The following is an 18,666-nucleotide window of genomic DNA, read 5'->3' as shown; positions in this document are numbered from 1 at the left end:
CCGCCCCAGGTGTGAGAGTGTGTTCTATTTCCCACCTCCCCTGCACTCATGCATCTCCTGCAACAGGCCCATCAGTAAGCTGAGCCGGAAAGGGGAAGGGGGTTGTTTGTGAAGCAGCTATTCTAAGTCAGGCACTGGGTCGGGCTCTAGAGGGACTGTTCTGCTTCATCCTTTCAGCAGCCCTATTGGTAAGAGTCATCATCTCCACTTTGTAGACGGGGAACCTGTGAGCAGGAGAAATGGAGCATCATGCCCAAGGTCATAAGAGAGTGGCAGGCAGGATTTGAACCCAGTGCTGGCTGGCCCCATGTCACTTGCATGTGCTGCACAGGGTTCTGAACTACTTCAGTAGAAGCCTAAGGTTTCTTTTAAGAGTCCCTCACTCCAGGGGAGCCTGGGTGGTTCCATTGGTTAAGCATCCCACTCTTGATTTCGGCTCAGGTCATGATCTCACAGTTGTGGGTTCGGGCCTTGTTTTCAGGCCTTTATTTCCAGACAGCTGATTGTAAACGTTAATTATATCCATGAAATATTTTCATTGCAACATCTAGATGAGTGGTTCCACCAAACAGCTGGCAGCATTGCCTCCCTAAGTTGGCACGTAAAAGCAACCGTCATAGGCTGAACCATCACATATGCAGTGCTTAACATGTGCTAGGCATGGCACCAAGTATTTCCATATGCACGTGTGCTTTTCCTCACCAAAATATTTAACGAGAGCATGAACTCTGAATCTCAGAATGGTTCAAGTGACTTTCTAGAGTCAGAACTAGAAGCTAAGTGTGTCTGATTGCTCCTGTACCAGACTGCCTTCTAGAATCTTCAGTGTTAATCTAGATTTAGGATTCTAAGAGGAATGAGTGAAGTGACCAAAAGTCACTCAGCCTGTTAGGGCTGGCTCCAGAACTCAGGTCTCTTGGCTCCCGGTCTAGCCTTCTCACCTCAACTATACTGCCCCTCTGTTCCCTGAAGATTCTGCATTGGAAACACTCCATCTCCTGCAGGACTCACTTTCCAGGTAAATAGTGGAGGCATGCTGTGCATCCCTAGGTGGTCCACAAACCCCCAGCAAGGGAAGGAAGCCGTGTGGAAGGATCCAAGCTGTCTTTGCCATGTCCATGAGCAGATGTGCTCAGAGTCAGCATCCTGGAACCACTTTACTGCTGCAACAACTTCGTAATGAGACCCATTCAGGACATCGATATCAGAACCTCTGAACTGAGTCTGTAATGGGCCTATCTAGTGACAAACCCATCTTTGTGGCAGTGCGTGTTTCAGGGAGATTAAAGGGAATTTGCAGAAAGCACTCCAGAATCTGATGCTCTCTATGCAGGGAAATAAGGCTTTCTCGGGCTGCATTTTGTGAAGCATGCTGCTTACTGGGTCTGCTTACTCTGGGCCTTGCAACTTATCGATCAGGGTGGTTTGGCTGCAAGCAACAGAAACCAATGGTAGGCAGCTTAATAAAAATGAAAAGAAATCAAAGGAAAACAAGACAAAAACTAGTTGAGTGGTATTTCTTATGGAATCAAAGTAGAATCTGGAAAAACCAATACCTGAGACCATAATTAACCTGGGAAGCTCTGGGCCCCTCTGCAGCAGAAGTTCAGAAGCCTCGGGGCGCCTGAGTGGCTCAGTTAAGCATCCAACTTCGGCTCAGGTCATGATTTCATGGTTTGTGAGTTCGAGCACCACATCAGGTTCTGTGCTGACAGCTCAGAGCCTGGAGCCTGCTTCGGATTCTGTGTTCCGTTCACTCTGCCCCTCCCCTGCTTGTGCTCTCTGTCTCTCAAAAATAAATTAAGATGTTAAAAAGAATCTTTTTCGAAGTTCAGAAGCCTCTAGAGTGCCGCCTGACATTAGTACATGTCAGCTCTTTGGTTTTCAGTCTCTGCATCTCCGTTCAAACTTCCAAGAGTGAGAAACTGATTTGCTCAGCCTGAGTCAAGTGTCTGCCCCTGAACACTGCCCTGGCCGTGTGTTCTGGGAGCTGCTCCTCCACACAGGGACAACGAGAAGGGGAGTCATCTTTGAGCAGGCAGCCTGAGAAGTGGCCACCGTGACTGTGATTATAAAAGTAATAAAGATAGACACACGTGCATTCCTGGATCTCTGTTGTGGCTGTGTATGCACGCTTCGCCCATCCCTTTGTGGTTCAGAGCTACTGGCCTCCCACGCTTTTTCCAATTATCTTAACACAATTATCTGCAAATGCAATCTTGGGCTTTTAGCATCCTGAGATATTTGAGACAAGAATGTAAATACCAGGCAGGAAAGATGCGGCCTATTTTGTTCAGTCTGTGTCTCCCAGTGCCTAGCGTGGTGCCTGGCACATAGTGGGTGTGCTCAGTGATTGTTCAATAAGTAGCAACTATCCATCCGTGCTGGGAGGGGGGGACCTCCCAACCCCTCCTTCCTGGTAGTTGCAGGGGCTCTGCTACCTGGTGAGTCCAGAGAAATTCTGTAGACCCATGTATCCCATCCTCAACACCCAGAACCAGTAGATGAGGTATCTAATTTTCCTGGAGGAAAGGTGACGAGCCTCAGTTCTGCTGATGTCTAATATAGGATTGATATAGAAGAGAATGCTTGGCCGTGGATGAGGGAATCTTTGGTGTTTGAAACCATGAAGTCATTGTTCAGAGACACAAAGCAGGAGAGGAACGCAGACCAAAGCTGTCTGACTCAGACTACTTGTCCTCCAACTGGCTAAATATAGCTCACCCAGATTCTATCTTGGTGTCACCCTCTATGAGTCTCCCCAGAAATAGTGCCATCGGGACCATATATGATTTGGTATATAGTGAACATAACACAAGCCTAATTCTAAAGAATGAACTACAAATGATATTCAGAGCATTCTAAAATAACCTTCTGGTCCATCTCAGCCACCTCTACTCAAGGGGACACTGGTGCTACCCCTTAAGCAAGGGTAACTTCTGAGACCTGTCCTTATTCTGACCTCATCATGGATGGATACCAAGCCCTGCCTCATCCTTCTCAAACTGCGGCTCTGTTCTTGCCCCACGCTGGCCCGGGCTAACAGTTACTAAATGGTAGCATGACTTCCCTTTGCAGACCAGTCCCTGCTTACGCATAGGCTCAAAGTTGTGTCGAGTGAAGTGACTTTAACAATACGGCAATAAGTTGCATTGCTATGGAACTGCTGCTTCCAGTATTTTGCAAAATGTCTTCCAGTGCCTCGATTCCCCCAAGGAAGACTTCAGAGATAATAAGCAAATAGCCCTTGCTGGCATTGAGACCCGAGAGTCAGTGGTCTAAGCAGGAAGCCAGAGTGAAGTACCATAGTTGTGGCCAAAAGGGCTCATAGGAAGACCAAAGCCGGAATACTGATGGTGTCGTGGCAGAATAGTGACCTTTTGTTGCTACAAGTCAGCCATGTGCCGAGTGTACCGAACAGCATTTGTATTTATATTACCTGGTTCAGCCTCCACAACAGCTCCAGGAGGGAGAGATCATTGCCCCGTTTTAGGGAGGAGGAACTGTGTCCATTACAAACCTCCTGCTCTTCTCCCCTTCAGAATGGTGGCCACAGAGCTAGGCAATGGCAGACGAATTTAGAAGGGCAGGAGCTGGGTCTCAGGGGAGTCGAGCAGAAGGCCAGGGTCAAAGGTAGGAGTGAGTAAGAGGATGGAGAATGTCCCACCCTTGCATGGAATACCAAAGCTCTATTGTATTGGGTGCTGGCTGCAAGGGGCAGGCCTGGCTAGTTTAAAGGTTCAGGGTCTGGGGGATTCAAGGGGTTGAGGAGTCCAAGAGAGGCGACCCAGAAATGCCCAGGTTGGTGATCACATCATCAGCTTTACGTCTGACGATGCCATGTGGCCAGTGGCACAGCAGGAGTGTGCGGCCAGCGCAGTGACTCCTGCAGGCTGAGCTCCAACCCCCCGTGAGTCCTTGGAGACCTGCCTCCTGCACTTGGCTCAGAGGTGACATTGCTTCTCTGGACTCCTGAGTGGTATTGGACTGGCTGCTTGGCCTCCCCAAGCCTCGGTTTCCCCATCTTTAAACTGAGAGTTTGACTTGGGCTTTCTGTCCTCCACCCCCTTGTCCCAACCCTCTCCCTGTCCTCACGTGGGAAAGGCCTTTGCCTGGTATCATGAGACCCTGTTTCTGCCTGCCCTCTCTTTTCAGGAAGTCTGTCATCCAGCTTGACCTTGCCAGCACCAAGAAAGCGATGATTGTCCCTGCATTCGAGACACTGCGCTACCGGCTGTCTTTCCCCAAGTCCAAAGCGGAGTTGCTGTCAATGCTGGACATGGGGACTCTCTTCACATTCAGGTGAGTTGCCCTCGGTGCCATCCCTCCTGGGGGTGTCCGGGACCTTCTTGGAAACCCAGGCACCAGAGCTGCTGGCCCAGAAGTTTGTTGCTACATTAAACCATTTAAAGGCCAGAAGAAGCACCGTTGGCCCCCGCTAGGTCTTTGGAACATTCTTTCTCTTCCCACATGCCGTGTGCTCTGTTTTGCACATGGGTGGTGGACATCATGTGTCCAGATGGAAGGATCGGGTCATCAGGTAGGAAGTTCAGCTTATACTTGATCCCATCTCCTCTCTCTGAATTCTCTCTTTGGTTTGTTTGTTACTTCATTCATCTGGGAAATGGGTTCGTCCTGTTAGCATGATGACTCCTATTCCCCCTTTTCCTTTTTCTGTGAGTGGTCTGGTCTCCAAGGTCCTCAGGCCTAGGATGGGCTCATGTAGCTTCAACAACTAATGGCATCAAGGTGACTGCAGGGTCAGATATAGCAGATGGGGCCACTGACTTTGCTGTTCCCCAAGTGACAGGTCTGAACAAGCCTCTCACTTGCCTGACTTTCCAAGTTCCCAAAGTCCTGCAGGAGCATCGCAGGGGAGCTGCCCTGCCACCTGTCCACAGTGCCCAGGGAGCGTGTGCACCTGCTCAGGTGGGAAGGGGCTCCGACTCCCAGAAACAGGCTGTAAGTGTAAACAGTAAGTGTAGTGCCCTTGGGGGAAGTATGAGTCCTCCCCGGTCTCATGACAGAACAGTCTGAAGACAGAGCCACTGCTCCCATCTCCGATTTTACAGAGAAGCCTCTGCTTTGAACAGTGTAAGAATGGCCAACGCCACCTTGGAGTGAAAAATCATACATTTCTAGGCAACCCGAATTTTACCAAAAAGATTGTAATAGTGGGGCACCTGGGTGGCTCAGTCAGTTCAGTGGCCAATTTCGGCTCAGGTCGTGATCTCACGGTTCATGGGTTCAAGCTTTGCATCGGGTTCTGTTCTTACACCTCAGAGCCTGGAGCCTGCTTCAGACCCTCTGTCCCCGCCTCTCTCTGCCCCTCCCCCACTCATGCTCTGTCTTTCAAAAATAAATAAACATTAAAAAATTTTTTTAATAAATAAATTTTTTTTTAAATTGTAATAATAACTTAAGTTTCCATACTACTACTAAGTTACTAGAAGTTTCTAGAAGGTTTTCTCAAACAAGTTTTATTTTGGGAAAGTACCTTCATGAGATAGGTTATTCATTCAATAATTCGGAGATGATCCTTTTACACATTTTATACAGATAAACTGAGGAGTGGAGGTCCCCTGCTCATGCCAGGACTTGAACCCCAACCTTCTTCCTGTATCCAGAATTCTGGAAAGTGATCTGAAATCACTTGGTTTAATACCTGCCCCCCAAAACAAAGACTTCTTTCTTCTTGGAGAAAAAATAACAACAACTACCAGGTTTTGAATATATAACTTCTGCCAGACACTGTCATCAGCTCATGGAATCCTCACAACAAGTCCATGAGGCAGATAACTGTTATTCCCCTTCTACAGATAAAGAAACTGAGACTCTGAGAAGCTAAATAACTTGCCCAAAGACACATCGCCAGTACGTGGCAGAGCCTGGATTCAGACCAGGTCTTAGGAGCTGCACAGCCAGTGCTTTTAAGTCTAATACCATTGGACTGGGTCCTGAATGTTCCCACCAATCAGTGTCAGAAGATAAAGGTAAACATGGAGGCACTGAGACCAAAATCAGTCTGAGTTTCCTACAGATGCCATAGCCTCATGGCTCCATGCCTGGTACATTTCCAAGGCATCTTTCCTTCCATCCCCATCCCCAGGTGATCTGAGAACTCATTTCAAGGCCATGTCTGTGGTCATGAGAGCTGAGGTTTGGCCTGCTGCGTCCGTGATTGCTGCTCTGGCCAACAGCTCACAAGCCACAAGGCCAAGTGCTAAATTATAGACCTTCCCTCCAAGAAATTGCTTTTGTCACCTTCCATCCAAATGATGACCTGTCAAGCCTCCTTGGACAAGTAGCATCCAGCATCCCCTGGAAACTTCCAAGTGCCAACTCTCAAGCCCTATTCCAGATGTAACCGATCAGAGGCTCTGGAGGTAGAACCCAGTGATTGGATAAAAAAATAGTCTCCTAGGTGATTCTGGTACTCAGCTGAAGTCTAAGTACCACTGCTCAAAGCAGAAGGCCCCCAGATCTCTCAGAAGTAGCATCCCACATGCTATATCCAGGAAACCTCTCATCTCTGTTTCTTTGGAGGCTACCTGGTGCTGATGGTCCCAGAGAACAGCCTTGAAGTCCAATGTCTACTGGACTCACGGTAGGTTCCTTGAGCGAGTATTCAGGCTGTGATGTGTTTTCATGGCAGGTGAACTGTAATGTCACCCTGTTCTGTGCTGACCAGCCACTCAGTATGCTTGTCAGTGTTCCTGCTGAGCTAAGGAAAGCTGCCTTCCCACCCAGGAGTAGAGGACTGAGCCAGCTGCCTCCCTCCCCCATTTCTTCTTTCTCATACAGTAGGCCACGAGTTTATATTCTAAATAAGAAGGCTATTGATGCATTGATATCCCTGGGAGTAAGACCACTGTGAATTGACATTGTAGTTAGGGCAAACAAGGGGGAAATAATGAGAATATTTTCATTTTTTGAGGAATTATTATATATCAGGCACTGCTCTGGATACTTTATGTGAATTCACATAGTTGTCAGAAATCTATGAAGCAGGTAGTAGCATCTCTGTTTTACCTATAGAAAGAAATGAATCATATTAATTGTTATTTATTAATAAATTCACCTAGAGAAAGAAATGAAGGAGCAGAGGAATTCAGTAAGTTTTCTGCACCTGCTAAGTGACAGAATTCAAACTAGACAGGGAGGCTCTAGAGCCATTGTTTTTTGTTTTGTTTTTTTACATTTTTTTTTAATGTTTATTTCTTTTTGAGAGAGAGAGACAGAGTGTGAGCAGGGGAGGGGCAGAGAGAGAAGGAGACACAGAATCTGAAGCAGGCTCCAGGCTCTGAGCTGTCAGCACAGAGCCCGATGCGGGGCTCGAATTCATGGACCGTGAGATCATGACCTGAGCTGAAGTCGGACGGACGCTCAACCGACTGAGCCACCCAGGCGCCGCTAGAGCCATTGTTTTCAGCCGCCTTGTTAAAGTGCCTCTAGGGAAGGAGCATTTATTGAACGCCTGCTGTGTGCTAGCACTGTGCCAAGCCCTTTATAAACATTTTCTCATTTCAGTTCCTGAGCAGTCCAATAAGATAGATACTCTTTTCTCCAGTGGATGCAAGAGGCAAGTGAAGCCTCGTTTAAATGCTTTGCTGACCGAGGCCCCCAGCTCCTAAGTGGCGGAGGTGGGTTTTAAACCCTGGTGCGGTGGTCCCACTGTGCCATGCTTTAGCCTAGCGCATGTTCACGGCCACCGGTCATGCTGGGCTGGCTCTGTGCAAGTCTCAGATGTCAAGGCTGCCTGTTGGGCTAGTTCACAGATGGAAAATCAACTCCTTCCCGGCCTGATTTTTTGATTAATCCCGACATCTTGCAGTATCCCTGCTTTTCACACTCTGTTAAGGTGACGTGACTCAGCCTTTCATTTTCCTTCCCATTGTGTGACTGTGGTTTAGGTGGCAGTTGCTGAACTGATAGAGCTGAGGATTCAAGTCCCTGCTCTCTGCCAGCCTGGCCATGTCACCCCACAACACAGCTTACTGAAAGGCCAGTGCCCGCGCACTGGGGAGTTCCTCAGGCTTCAGGGCAGGCCCAGCCTCCGTCAGGAGGGAGCAGAATAAGTAAGCGGCCGCCTCCCCTGCCAGCAGGGCTCCACTGACCACCCACTCTCACTTAAACCTCACTCGCTTTAGGGGCGCCTGGGTGGCTCAGTCGGTTGAGCATCTGACTTTGGCTCAGATCATGATCTCACGGTTCCTGAGTTCGAGCCCTGCACTGGGCTCTCTGCTCTCAGCGCCAAGCCCGCTTCGGATCCTCTGTCTCCCTCTCTCTCTGCCCCTGCCCCACTCACATGCGTGCTCTCTCCCTCTTGTTCGCTCTCTCTCCAAAATAAATACCCATTAAAAAAAAAATCTCACCTCCTGCATGGAGGTGGAACCCCCAGACCACGAGCTCTGTTCTCCCTGTAGCTCCCTAAGATGTTACGGTCCTACCCTTCAGTCTCATTTTCATTTTATCTTCTACCATGTTCTTTGTCCCTAACCCCTTGCTCTTGGGCCAGGTCTGCTGCCTTCACTAGGCTCCCAGCCTCCTGCCATCTCTTTGTAGCTTCCAGAGGCAGATTCCTGCCCTACTGTCTGCCCTCTGCCTTAGGTACCCCTCAGGTTTTTAGGTTACTCGTTAGTTAGTTATTCAACTTAGTGTCTGATTATTGACTCTCTGCTGTGTGTATAGACCAGAGAGTGTGGGTAAGAATGACACGGAAGAGAGATAACCTAGCATAGTGGTTCAGGGTCCTGGCCCTTGAGCCAGGCTGTCTAGGATTGAATCCCAGCCCATCCTTATTATTTGTAACTTGGTATTAAGTTATACCAATTTAAAGCTATAGATATTTACAATATCTGTATTGCTGTATAACAAGTTGCTGAATAACAAGTTGCTACAAATTTAGAAGCTTTAAACAATACAAATTTGTTACCTCACAGTCCCTGAGGGTGAGAGACTCAGTAGGGTCTCACTGGGCTGAAATCAAAGTGAGGGCAAGACTACAGTTCTCCTGAACTCTGGGCTCATGGACTTCCTTTCCTTGCACTTGGAAGGCCACGGTCGCCATTTCCCTGCTGGCTCTTTGCCACGTGGCCCCCACAGGCAGCCCACACATGGCTCTTCACTCTCTTCCAAACTCAGATCTAAAAGTTCACATGATTTGGCCAGACCCACCTCAGGAATCCCCCTTTTAATTAGTCCAAAGTCAACTGATTGGTCAATTTAATTACATCTATGAGGATTCTACAAGGATCCCTTTTGCCATATGATGTAACATACTCACAGGAGTGACACGGTCACAGGTTCAGCCCCAGGGGGGAGAATGTTATACGAGGGCAGGGGCACCGTGTTCTCTGGTAGGATCAACAAGCATACGCTCACCTGCAGTTCATTCCATATAAATGATACACGAATTCACCGACCCCTTCATTGTGAGAGTCTTGGCATTAGTGAAAGATGTACATAACAGACTGGGTTAGTCTCCTAAGGCTGCCATAACAAAATTGTACAAAGCGGGTAGCCCAACACGGCAGAAGTTTATTCTCTTGTAGTTGTGGAAGCCAGAAATCCAAAGTCAAGGTGTTGGCAGGTTCATTCTTCCTCCAAAGGCTCTAGGGAAGAATCCTTCCTTGCCTCTTTCCAGCTCCTGGTGGAGGCTGGCCAACTCTGATGTCCCTTGGCTTGTGGGAGCATCACTTCCATCTCTGCCTCCACCTGTCCATGGCATCCTCCCAGTGTGTGTCTCAGTGTCCACATTTGCCTCTTCTTATAAAGATACCAGTGGTTGGATTAGAGCCCACCCTATTCCACCATGATCTCATCTTGATATATCTGCAAAGACCCTCTTTCCAAATAGGTCCCATTCACAGGTACTGGAAGTTAGAGCTTGAACATCTTTTGGGGGGGACACAGTGCAACCCACAAGGACCGTATCGGCATAAACCTTTCCTTCCTTCCTTTTGCCCAATGGCTTTTCTCTCTGTGACCTAGGTACCACGTCTGGACAAAAGGCCATGCTCCCACAAACTTCGCCAAGTGGCGGACTGCCACCACGCCTTACCGTGTTGAGTGGGAAGCTGATTTCGAGCCATATGTTGTTGTGAGAAGGGACTGCCCTGAGTATGACCGGAGGTTTGTGGGCTTTGGATGGAACAAGGTGGCTCATATCATGGAACTGGATGCACAGGTGAGACAATGGACTGTCATGGCTGTGAGGAAAGAAGCAGCCTAGACTTCAGGGCTGAAAGGGGACCTTGGAGGTGAGAAAGCAGAGCCCGAGAGGGAACAAGACATGGCCTAGGACCAGAAGTGAGAAAATGGCAGTGCTAATTCTTAGGGCTGTTGATTTCCAAACCTTCTTTCTCTACATTTGGGTGAGAGTTCGATTCCTGACCCAAGGACCCAGGCAAGTGTGAGTGTCCTGTGACAAAACATTCCACCCCCCATCCTTACCCAATTTAATGATGAGGATGAAAAATTGTCACTTAGCGTTAGAGCCATATAAATGGCCCAAAGCATTTTAGGAGTTCCATATGAGTGACACAAGGCTTGAGGCTGAGGGGCAGCTCATTATTGTACGTTATAACTATAAGTGATGGTCTTTAGACTGTATTTAATTGTGAAACACTTTCATTCATTCAATAATACTTATTAAACACCTGCTTCAGAAGAAATCAGTAGAATTCCAACAGGTTAAACCAGGAGTCTGCAAACTTATTCCACAAAGGACCAGATAGAAAATTTGGGGACTTTAGGGGCACCTGGGTGGCTGTCGATTAAGCGTCCGACTTCAGCTCGGGTCACGATCTCACATTTTGTGAGTTCAAGCCTCTCATCGGGCTCTGTGCTGACAGCTCAGAGCCTGGAGCCTGCTTCAGATTCTGTGTCTCCCCCTCTCTCTGCCCTTCCCATGCTCATGCTGTGTCTCTCAATAATAAAAAACATTAAAAAAAATTTTTTTTTAATTGGGGGGCTTTGTGGGGCCTACCGGTCTCCTTCTCAACTACTTAACTCTGCCTTTGTCATTCAGTGGTAGGCAGTATCTAAACCAATGAGTGTGGCTGTGTTCCAATAAAACTTTATTTATAAAAACATGCATCAAGCCGGACATGTTGCAGTTCATCAGCCCCCATGTTAAACAAACAAAAGTAAAGTTGATCTGGTTAAGTTAGGAGAAGGATTCCTGGGCCTCTCAACTCCACCGTTTTCTCTTTGTGTCTATTCTCCAAGGTACCTGTTCATGGAGCACAGTGCACATACTTCTCAACAGGAGCACCAAATTCATAAAAAAAAAAAAAAAAAAAAAAAGCAAGGTTGGATATGCTCAGTGCTGCCTGGCCTGAGAATCACCTGGAGAATTTTCCAACAGCTCATTATATTTGAGAGCAGTCCCAAGTGGTTTTAATAAGTATCTAGGGTTGCAAACCACCTGTGTAGATGGAAGGTTGTAGACTAGTGTCCATATTTAACAACAGAAGCATGACTGATAGTATTCATTTTGTCATTGATACTTGGAGGTAGTCTAGTGCTACTCACAGACAGAAATGTTTAGTCTGCCTCAGCTTCTGCTTGAACAAAAAGAAGAGTACTATTTTTGTATCCAGCAGTGTGGTGAGGTGAACTGGTTCAAATAAAATTAATTTTTCCAGCACTAAAACCTGGGCTTTGTTTGTTTTAGGCAATTTTGGTGGGATTCTTGAGCATTTCTTGCTTATTTCCCTTTTTTGCCAGTAGCACAGCCAATTTTGCCCTTTCCAGTGATTGAAGGAAATAATGAGGTCATACCTGACAGGTAATCCAGCCACACCTACTGGGGCTAATGGGATCGGTGAGCTTCTTTGCCCCTGTAGGAGATGTCGCAACAGCTAAGCTCTGACAGTTCTTGCATTTTCTTTTCAGGAATTTTTCTTACTCCTCCTTACCATCACCTGTCATTTCTTGCTGCGGTCAGTGTTCTTCCATCTGTAACAGATGCCTTTCTCCATTTTTTTTTAATGTTTATATATTTTTGAGAGAGAAAGAGAGACAGAGAGAGTGAGAGGCAGAGAGAGAGGGAGACACAGAATCCGAAGGAGGCTCCAGGCTCTAAGCTATCAGTACAGAGCCAGAAGCAGGGCTTGAACTTGTGAACCACAGATCATGATCTGAGCTGAAGTCAGATGCTTAACCGACTGAGCCACTAGGCGCCCCTACCTTTCTCCATTCTGATTTTCCCTCTCATAGTTTATTCTGATCTGTTCTAGGCCGGGAAACTAGATGATCAAAGCCTATCAGACATTATGTCCAAAACCAGAATACACAGAGTCTGAGTGAAGATGCACCGGATTCTCCTTTGTTACACGTTCTAAATTTATGTCACCCATTTGGGCTGTTTGGAGACATTTTATTTTTGGTCTGAGTTTATGTCTGTATTCTGCCAAGCGGAGGCCCCTGTATGGCGATGTGACGTGTAAGAAGGATAGGTAGGCAAGAGCTTTGTTCCTAATGAGCTTTCCATGAAAGCTCATGGAATCTATGAGATTCCGTTGGGATCTTTTTTTTTTATTATTCCTTTTTTGTCCCCTCTTGTGTACTAGTATGTTAGTCTGTCAAACCTCATCAAGCCCTATGAGAAATCACGTAAACAGACATCATTTAATTGAGCAACAGAGTCTCTCGTGGCTTATGTCATTCTAGAACAACCATGTGGGCATGTGCTCACATTTATCAAGAACCTTTCATGGGCCATGAGCTCTGCCCAGCATCATCCACACATTATTAGTCATCTTTCAAGGTAGGTATTATTACTTTTATAGATGAGAAAACTAAGGCATAGAGAAGCCAAGAAGTTTGTCCAGAGTCAGGGAAACAGCCCTGCTCTGTCCCTCTCTAGCATGGCAGGCTTTCCATGGCCCCACCCTCCTTGCTGACATCATTCCCTACTTCATTCAGTCACTTTGTCATTTGGTCATGCACTTGGGCATTCATCATGCATTCTGGAGGGTTCCTGCAAGCGCTCTCACACTACTCTTGTCTTCCAGGAATATGAATTCATCGTGCTGCCCAATGCCTACATGATCCACATGCCTCACGCCCCCAGCTTTGACATCACCAAGTTCCGGTCCAACAAGCAATACCGCATCTGTCTCAAAACCCTGAAGGAAGAGTTTCAGCAGGACATGTCCCGCCGCTACGGCTTTGCCGCCCTCAAATATCTCACGGCTGAGAACAACAGCTAGCACCAGGAAACCCACCCCTAGGGAGAGACCTATTCTGCAGGGGAAAAGCCACTTTGCTATTTGGGGCCCAGCCTTCAAACTCAAAATTTGAGCAATGCTTTTTTGGTTTGTTTTTATTTGTCTCTTTGGCCCAACAAAGCTGCCCACACTACAGAGATCTGGGACAAGGATCCAGCCAGCTCCTCTCTGCTCCACAATCTGGCATTCCCAGAATGTGGAAGAGTAGCTCATCGACACAGTCTCTTCAAGAACGGGACACAGGGGTGTTAGAGGGAGCAAAGGGGTTATCCTACTAAAAAGCCACAAAACCGAGCTGGTCTTTAGGGATGTTCTTGTTGCTTTTTAAGAAAGGGAAGTCAGGGTGCTGGGGGTTAGCGATCCCAGAAAATAAAGGCAAAACTGTCTTTTTGTCCAGAGGAAACTTTCTTTTGTGTCCTGCAATCTAGCTGTGTATCCAAGGTGGGGGCCATCCAATGATCTGAACCAACCATGCGGAAATACCCAGTGGGGACATTATACCTGGTGGGACCTGGAGGTGGGGTGGGTTGGTTCTTTATCCTCAAGGTCGCTCTTGTTTTGCTTTGATTTGTTTTCCTTTGAGGGGATTTTGTTTGTTTGTTTGTTTGTTTTTGGTCTGGGAATCCAAAATTGAAAACTTGATCTTTTAAGTCTCTGAAAGAGAATCAGCTGCGTCAGCCAACATCCCCTTATGAGCAGTGGCCCAGCAAGGAGGACAAGAGTCTTCAGCCAATATTTAAACATGGGCAGCCCTCTTCAGGATTCTCACTGAGGCCCCCATGACCTTGAATTCCCTACTCTCCAGAATCCAGGGGCTAAGACGGGGACTGTGGAAATAGGAAGACCATCCCGTCTACAACCAGTCACATTTTCTATTGGCAGTGACCGCTTCCTGAAGAAAGGGCTCTGAAGGGGCTGCTTCGGTGCACGTGAAAGGTACGAACCTCCCAGGCCTTCAGAAGAACTTTAATAGTTCACACATGCCCAATTCCGAAGATTCACATGTCCCTTTGGAGACCTTGAGGAAGAATGTGTTGGGTTCCTCCGACTCCATGCTGCTTCGCTGCGGGTGGGAGGAGGTCACAGCCTCAGGCTCCTCTGGGACCTGTCCAGAGGGCAGGCAAGCACCTTTACCATTACAAGGATTGAGGAGACGCTGGACTTTTTACCCATTTTCTTGAATCTTCAATATTAATGTTGTGTTTACATTGATGAGAACAAAAGTCCACGCCCTCCTCTAGGCTGGGCTGTTTGTATTGAGTTGCAATGTGACCAGCGAACGCTGCATTCAATAAACGAAAGTACGGACTGTGTCTCCCCTGCTCCCTCCCTCCACTCGTGTAAGAAGCTGCAGAGGGTAGCTCCAGGGTAGAGAGGAAGATCGATAAACAGCAACTTTACACTTTGTGTTCTCCCGTTTTGTTTTTCTCACCATTTGAACCTTAACCTTGTTTTCTCCTTTTCTGAGGTTAGATCTCACCACACCCTCTGACCCTCAAAGCATCTTCAGAGTCTCCGTCCAGCTTCTGTCTCGGCATGGAAGCCAGATGTTTTATATCTCAGATGCTAGCACGTTAAAACCTGGTCGTCAGTAGCAGAGTGAGCCTCTAAGACTCTGTCCTGGTGGCCATGTGACACCCCACCGCAATCTGACCTATGAGACCCTTCCATGTGTTATATGCCCAAGGGGAGATTTCACTCAGGTTGATTTTTAAAAACTTAGGAAAACAATCAGTAAGACTTACCCTCACACAGATACAGATAAGTTTGTGTGTCTATAGGCATGTGTGTATGTCATGGTATTACATACATATAGCATATAGGTAGCATGCATATCACAATATATGAATACTGTAAAAAGTAGACTATCACAAAAGTATTCAAAGTACATGGTAAAGTCCCTTTCTCCGTAGGTATGTGAGAGCCAGCCCGACCAGCTCATGAGGACTTACTGTGTGCATCTTTCTCCTACTCTTGTGTTTGAAATTGGCCATGATGGAAGTATTTACACCATGGGAAATCTGAAAACCACAAATCAGGGCACCGCCCCCCCCCCCAAGAGCTGGTTGTTAAACATTTACCAGCACACCAGTGCCTTTTTATTTTCATTGTGTACACACACACACTCATTCACTCACTCAAAAACTCTCTTTTCTAGAGAAGACCATTGTTAATAGATGTAATTTTTAATTAATCACTACCAGCTACTTGAGCCAAGTGAGAATATACAGTAGTACTAGCTCTTTGATGTTAAAAATCAATTTTTAATTCCCTAAAGCCTTTTATGTTTTAAATTTTTCACAGCCCCTGGATCCTGCCCAGCCACCTTGCTTTTACTTGCGTTTCTATGGGTATGAGAATGACCGTATCACTTACCATGCAGACTGAGTCACCTCTGAGAAGAAGAGAAGGTACTAAGTGCTTTGAGACAATAGGTACAAATTGGAGGACAATGTAGCTTCATGCACACTGAATTTATTAAAGCCCGAAACTGACTCTCCACACCAACAGGAGAAAATCCTATTCCCCCAAAGACAGGTGCCTGACACAGTGAAGCCGGTCTCACTTAAGGCTAGAGCTCAGATGCTAAGGCCCAAGTTCAACACAGAGGCTGCCAAGTCAGTGGAGGCTGAGGTCTGCAGAGCCAACAGAAGGAACTTCCAGAACTTAGCCCACAGTGGCATCTCACTGCACATCCCAGTTCAAGGGTGGGGGGCGCTGCCTGTGGGCAGAGGCGATCACTATCGATGTGGATTCCCTAGAATCAGTTCCCCAGGGCAAAACAAGCTTATAAATGGGCCACACGGATGTTTTCATGCCTAAAGAAGCCAATACCATCTTGGCTTTCAGCTGGGAGGAAAAAAAAGTTCTTATTTAGCCCCCATACTATTCCCTGGAGAGCTAAGATTTATCAAGTAACTACTACGTAAAAGGGCCTTTGCATGCATTAGCTCATTGAATCCTTGCAGCAAGGCTGCAAAATGAAAATTACTGCTTATAGATGAGGAAACCGAGGGAGCTCTGGGAAATTAAGTAGCTTCCCTGAATTCACGTCAATAATATACGGCAGAACCAAAATTTAAACCCATGCCTACTTGGGTGGATCCAAAACCACATAACCTGCAATGCTCCTTCCTTCCCCAGTAAGAAAGAAATCTATTAAATATTGGCCAATGAGAGCATTTGAACCTATATGCTTGGGGGGGGGGGGGGCGGTGCCCTGATTTGTGGTTTTCAGATTTCCCATGGTGTAAATACTTCCATCATGGCCAATTTCAAACACAAGAGTAGGAGAAAGATGCACACAGTCTAGATTCCTAGACTTTCTCCAACATCCATCCAATAACACTGTCCAGACAGCAATCTCCCCTAGAAGCTCTAAATCTTGCTATGCTCATGGACTTCCTGAAAATTCATGTGAAATAGGCCTGGCAGTCTATAATCATATTTAGACATGGCTAGGATCAACTCTAGGAAGCAGTAATTCGTTCCCTGAATGCGTCTCCTGGGTTACCTCCTAGATTACATGGCACAGGTCGAGACACTATGTTTTAATCTCGCCCTTAGACCCGAACTCAGCTTGCTGCTTCAAAGTGATCTCTCTGAGTGTTGAGCTGATTTACAGAGCACATATTTGCCGAGTTGACTAATAGCTTCTTTGTACCCCATCATGAAAGGACAGACCCTACTTTAATTCTGTTCCTTTCAAAGACTCTACTGTCTTTGAGTTAAGGCTTCATTTGTGGTCACCCGGCCTTTAGGGAGCTCTGTGTTAGTGGAAGAAACGTGATTAAAATCCCCTCCAACACGGCTCCTGCACACTCTCGGGGAAGATAAGAGCCACCATTTACTGAACTAAGACTTCTATGGTAGTTGGCACTGATGAATCTTCACAGTGGCATAATAATATAAGGAAGGTTTGACTATCCCTACTCTTTAGCTAATGGAACCAACCCCTCAGAGCAATTATGTGAGTTGCCCAAAATCACGCAAGTTGTTCATGAAGGTTCTGGAATTTGAACCAAAATCTGGCTGACTTCAAAAACCCATGTCTTTCCACTCTGTGCTGCTGTCTCCCCATACGACATTGAAATCAGTTTGGCTACAGGCTTATGCAGCCACATCATGTAGTTCATGGTGATAATGCTTTTTTTTTTCCCTTGCCTTATTAATCGTGTGTTTATCTTCAATTTAATGCCATTGAAGTTTATGAAATGTCAGTTATCCACTAAGTGCATTCTAAGTAGTTTCAGACCCATAGAATCTAATGTCAGAGATACCATGGTTTTTGTCTTCATTCATTTAACAAAAATGTTCTTAGTAAGAACCCCCCTCCCCTGATTTCAAGGAATGATTGGTAATATCGGAAAGGAGATAATGGGGGCACCACGGAAATGTTGGGTTTCTTATTGTGACTATTTGATGGAGTTGGTCCTTGTTTTTTTCCAACACAGTCTTGAGAGATGGTGTTTTCTGGAATGAAAGGAGGTCGGTCAGTTTTGGGAAAGTGTTTCCCAAGGTTTGGGACCAATGAGGCTGGGATGATGTCATGGAATGACTGACAGAGTTTGCCCAGAGAAGAATTGTCAAGAGATTCCTGGGTACGTTATGCTGCTGAAATTCTGAAGGAAGGAAGGAAGGGCTCCAGTGGTGGCGTCAGAGTAATTTCACTGTACTAATATTTCTGTCTTCATTCCACAAAGAATTTATGGAGCATCTACTGTGGGATGTGCACTGTGAATGCAGCAGCGACCCAGGCACAGCCAGCTTTCAGGTAATATATTTACCTGGAGAGCTAAAAAACATACAATGATGAAATAGGTTTTATTTTATTACATTCACGTCAACAATTTTAGGTTTTTTGGTGTTTTGTTTGTTTTTTTAGACAAAGAGCTCAGGAGCAGGGGACAGGGACAGAGGGAGGGAGAGACAGAGAGAGAATCTTAACCTGGGTATGGAGCCTGACTCAGCTCAATCCCACAACCCTGGGATCAGGACCTGAGCTGAAAGTAAGTCAGATGCTTAACCGACTGAGCCACCCAGGTACCCCAGATTATTTTTTTTAAACTTACACTTGCATATAGAAGAGTTGTAAGAATAATACAAAGAACTGTATGCCCTTCACTTAGATTCAATGATTGTTAACATTTGACCACTTAGGCTTTATATCTGTCTATATTTTTTCTGGAACCTTTAACAGTGGATTGTAGATGTCACACCCCTTTTAATCTGAATACTTTAGCATGTATTTGTTTTAAAGGACATTCTCATATAACCATGATGCAGTGATGAAATTCAAGAAAAGTTTGCTACAATATGATAATCCATTACACAGTCTACATTCACAGTTTGCTGATTGCCCTAATAATTTCTGTGTCACAGTAACCACATCCATCCCACCTCTAACTCCAGGGTCCAATCCAATCTA

The 18,666-nt window shown here is 46.3% G+C and overlaps 1 protein-coding gene across 4 annotated transcripts in view; it reads left to right on the top strand.

The window, feature by feature from the left end:
• LARGE1 (LARGE xylosyl- and glucuronyltransferase 1) overlaps positions 1-14,551 on the top strand; it is a 542,381-nt gene extending 527,830 nt beyond the window's left edge. For all 4 annotated transcript variants that reach the window (XM_043562453.1, XM_043562452.1, XM_043562454.1 and 1 more), the window contains 3 exons: positions 4,156-4,302; positions 9,994-10,189; positions 13,023-14,551. In XM_043562453.1, the coding sequence (XP_043418388.1) occupies positions 4,156-4,302; positions 9,994-10,189; positions 13,023-13,220 (541 nt within the window). In that variant the 3' untranslated portion in view covers positions 13,221-14,551. The remainder of the gene's footprint in view (positions 1-4,155; positions 4,303-9,993; positions 10,190-13,022) is intronic.
• The last annotated feature ends 4,115 nt before the right edge of the window (positions 14,552-18,666 follow it).

Source organism: Prionailurus bengalensis, chromosome B4, assembly GCF_016509475.1.
Source record: "Prionailurus bengalensis isolate Pbe53 chromosome B4, Fcat_Pben_1.1_paternal_pri, whole genome shotgun sequence".
NCBI classification, from domain to species: domain Eukaryota; kingdom Metazoa; phylum Chordata; class Mammalia; order Carnivora; family Felidae; genus Prionailurus; species Prionailurus bengalensis.
The sequence above is the reverse complement of the archived record's forward strand: the minus strand, read 5'-3'. Positions and strand labels throughout refer to the sequence as shown.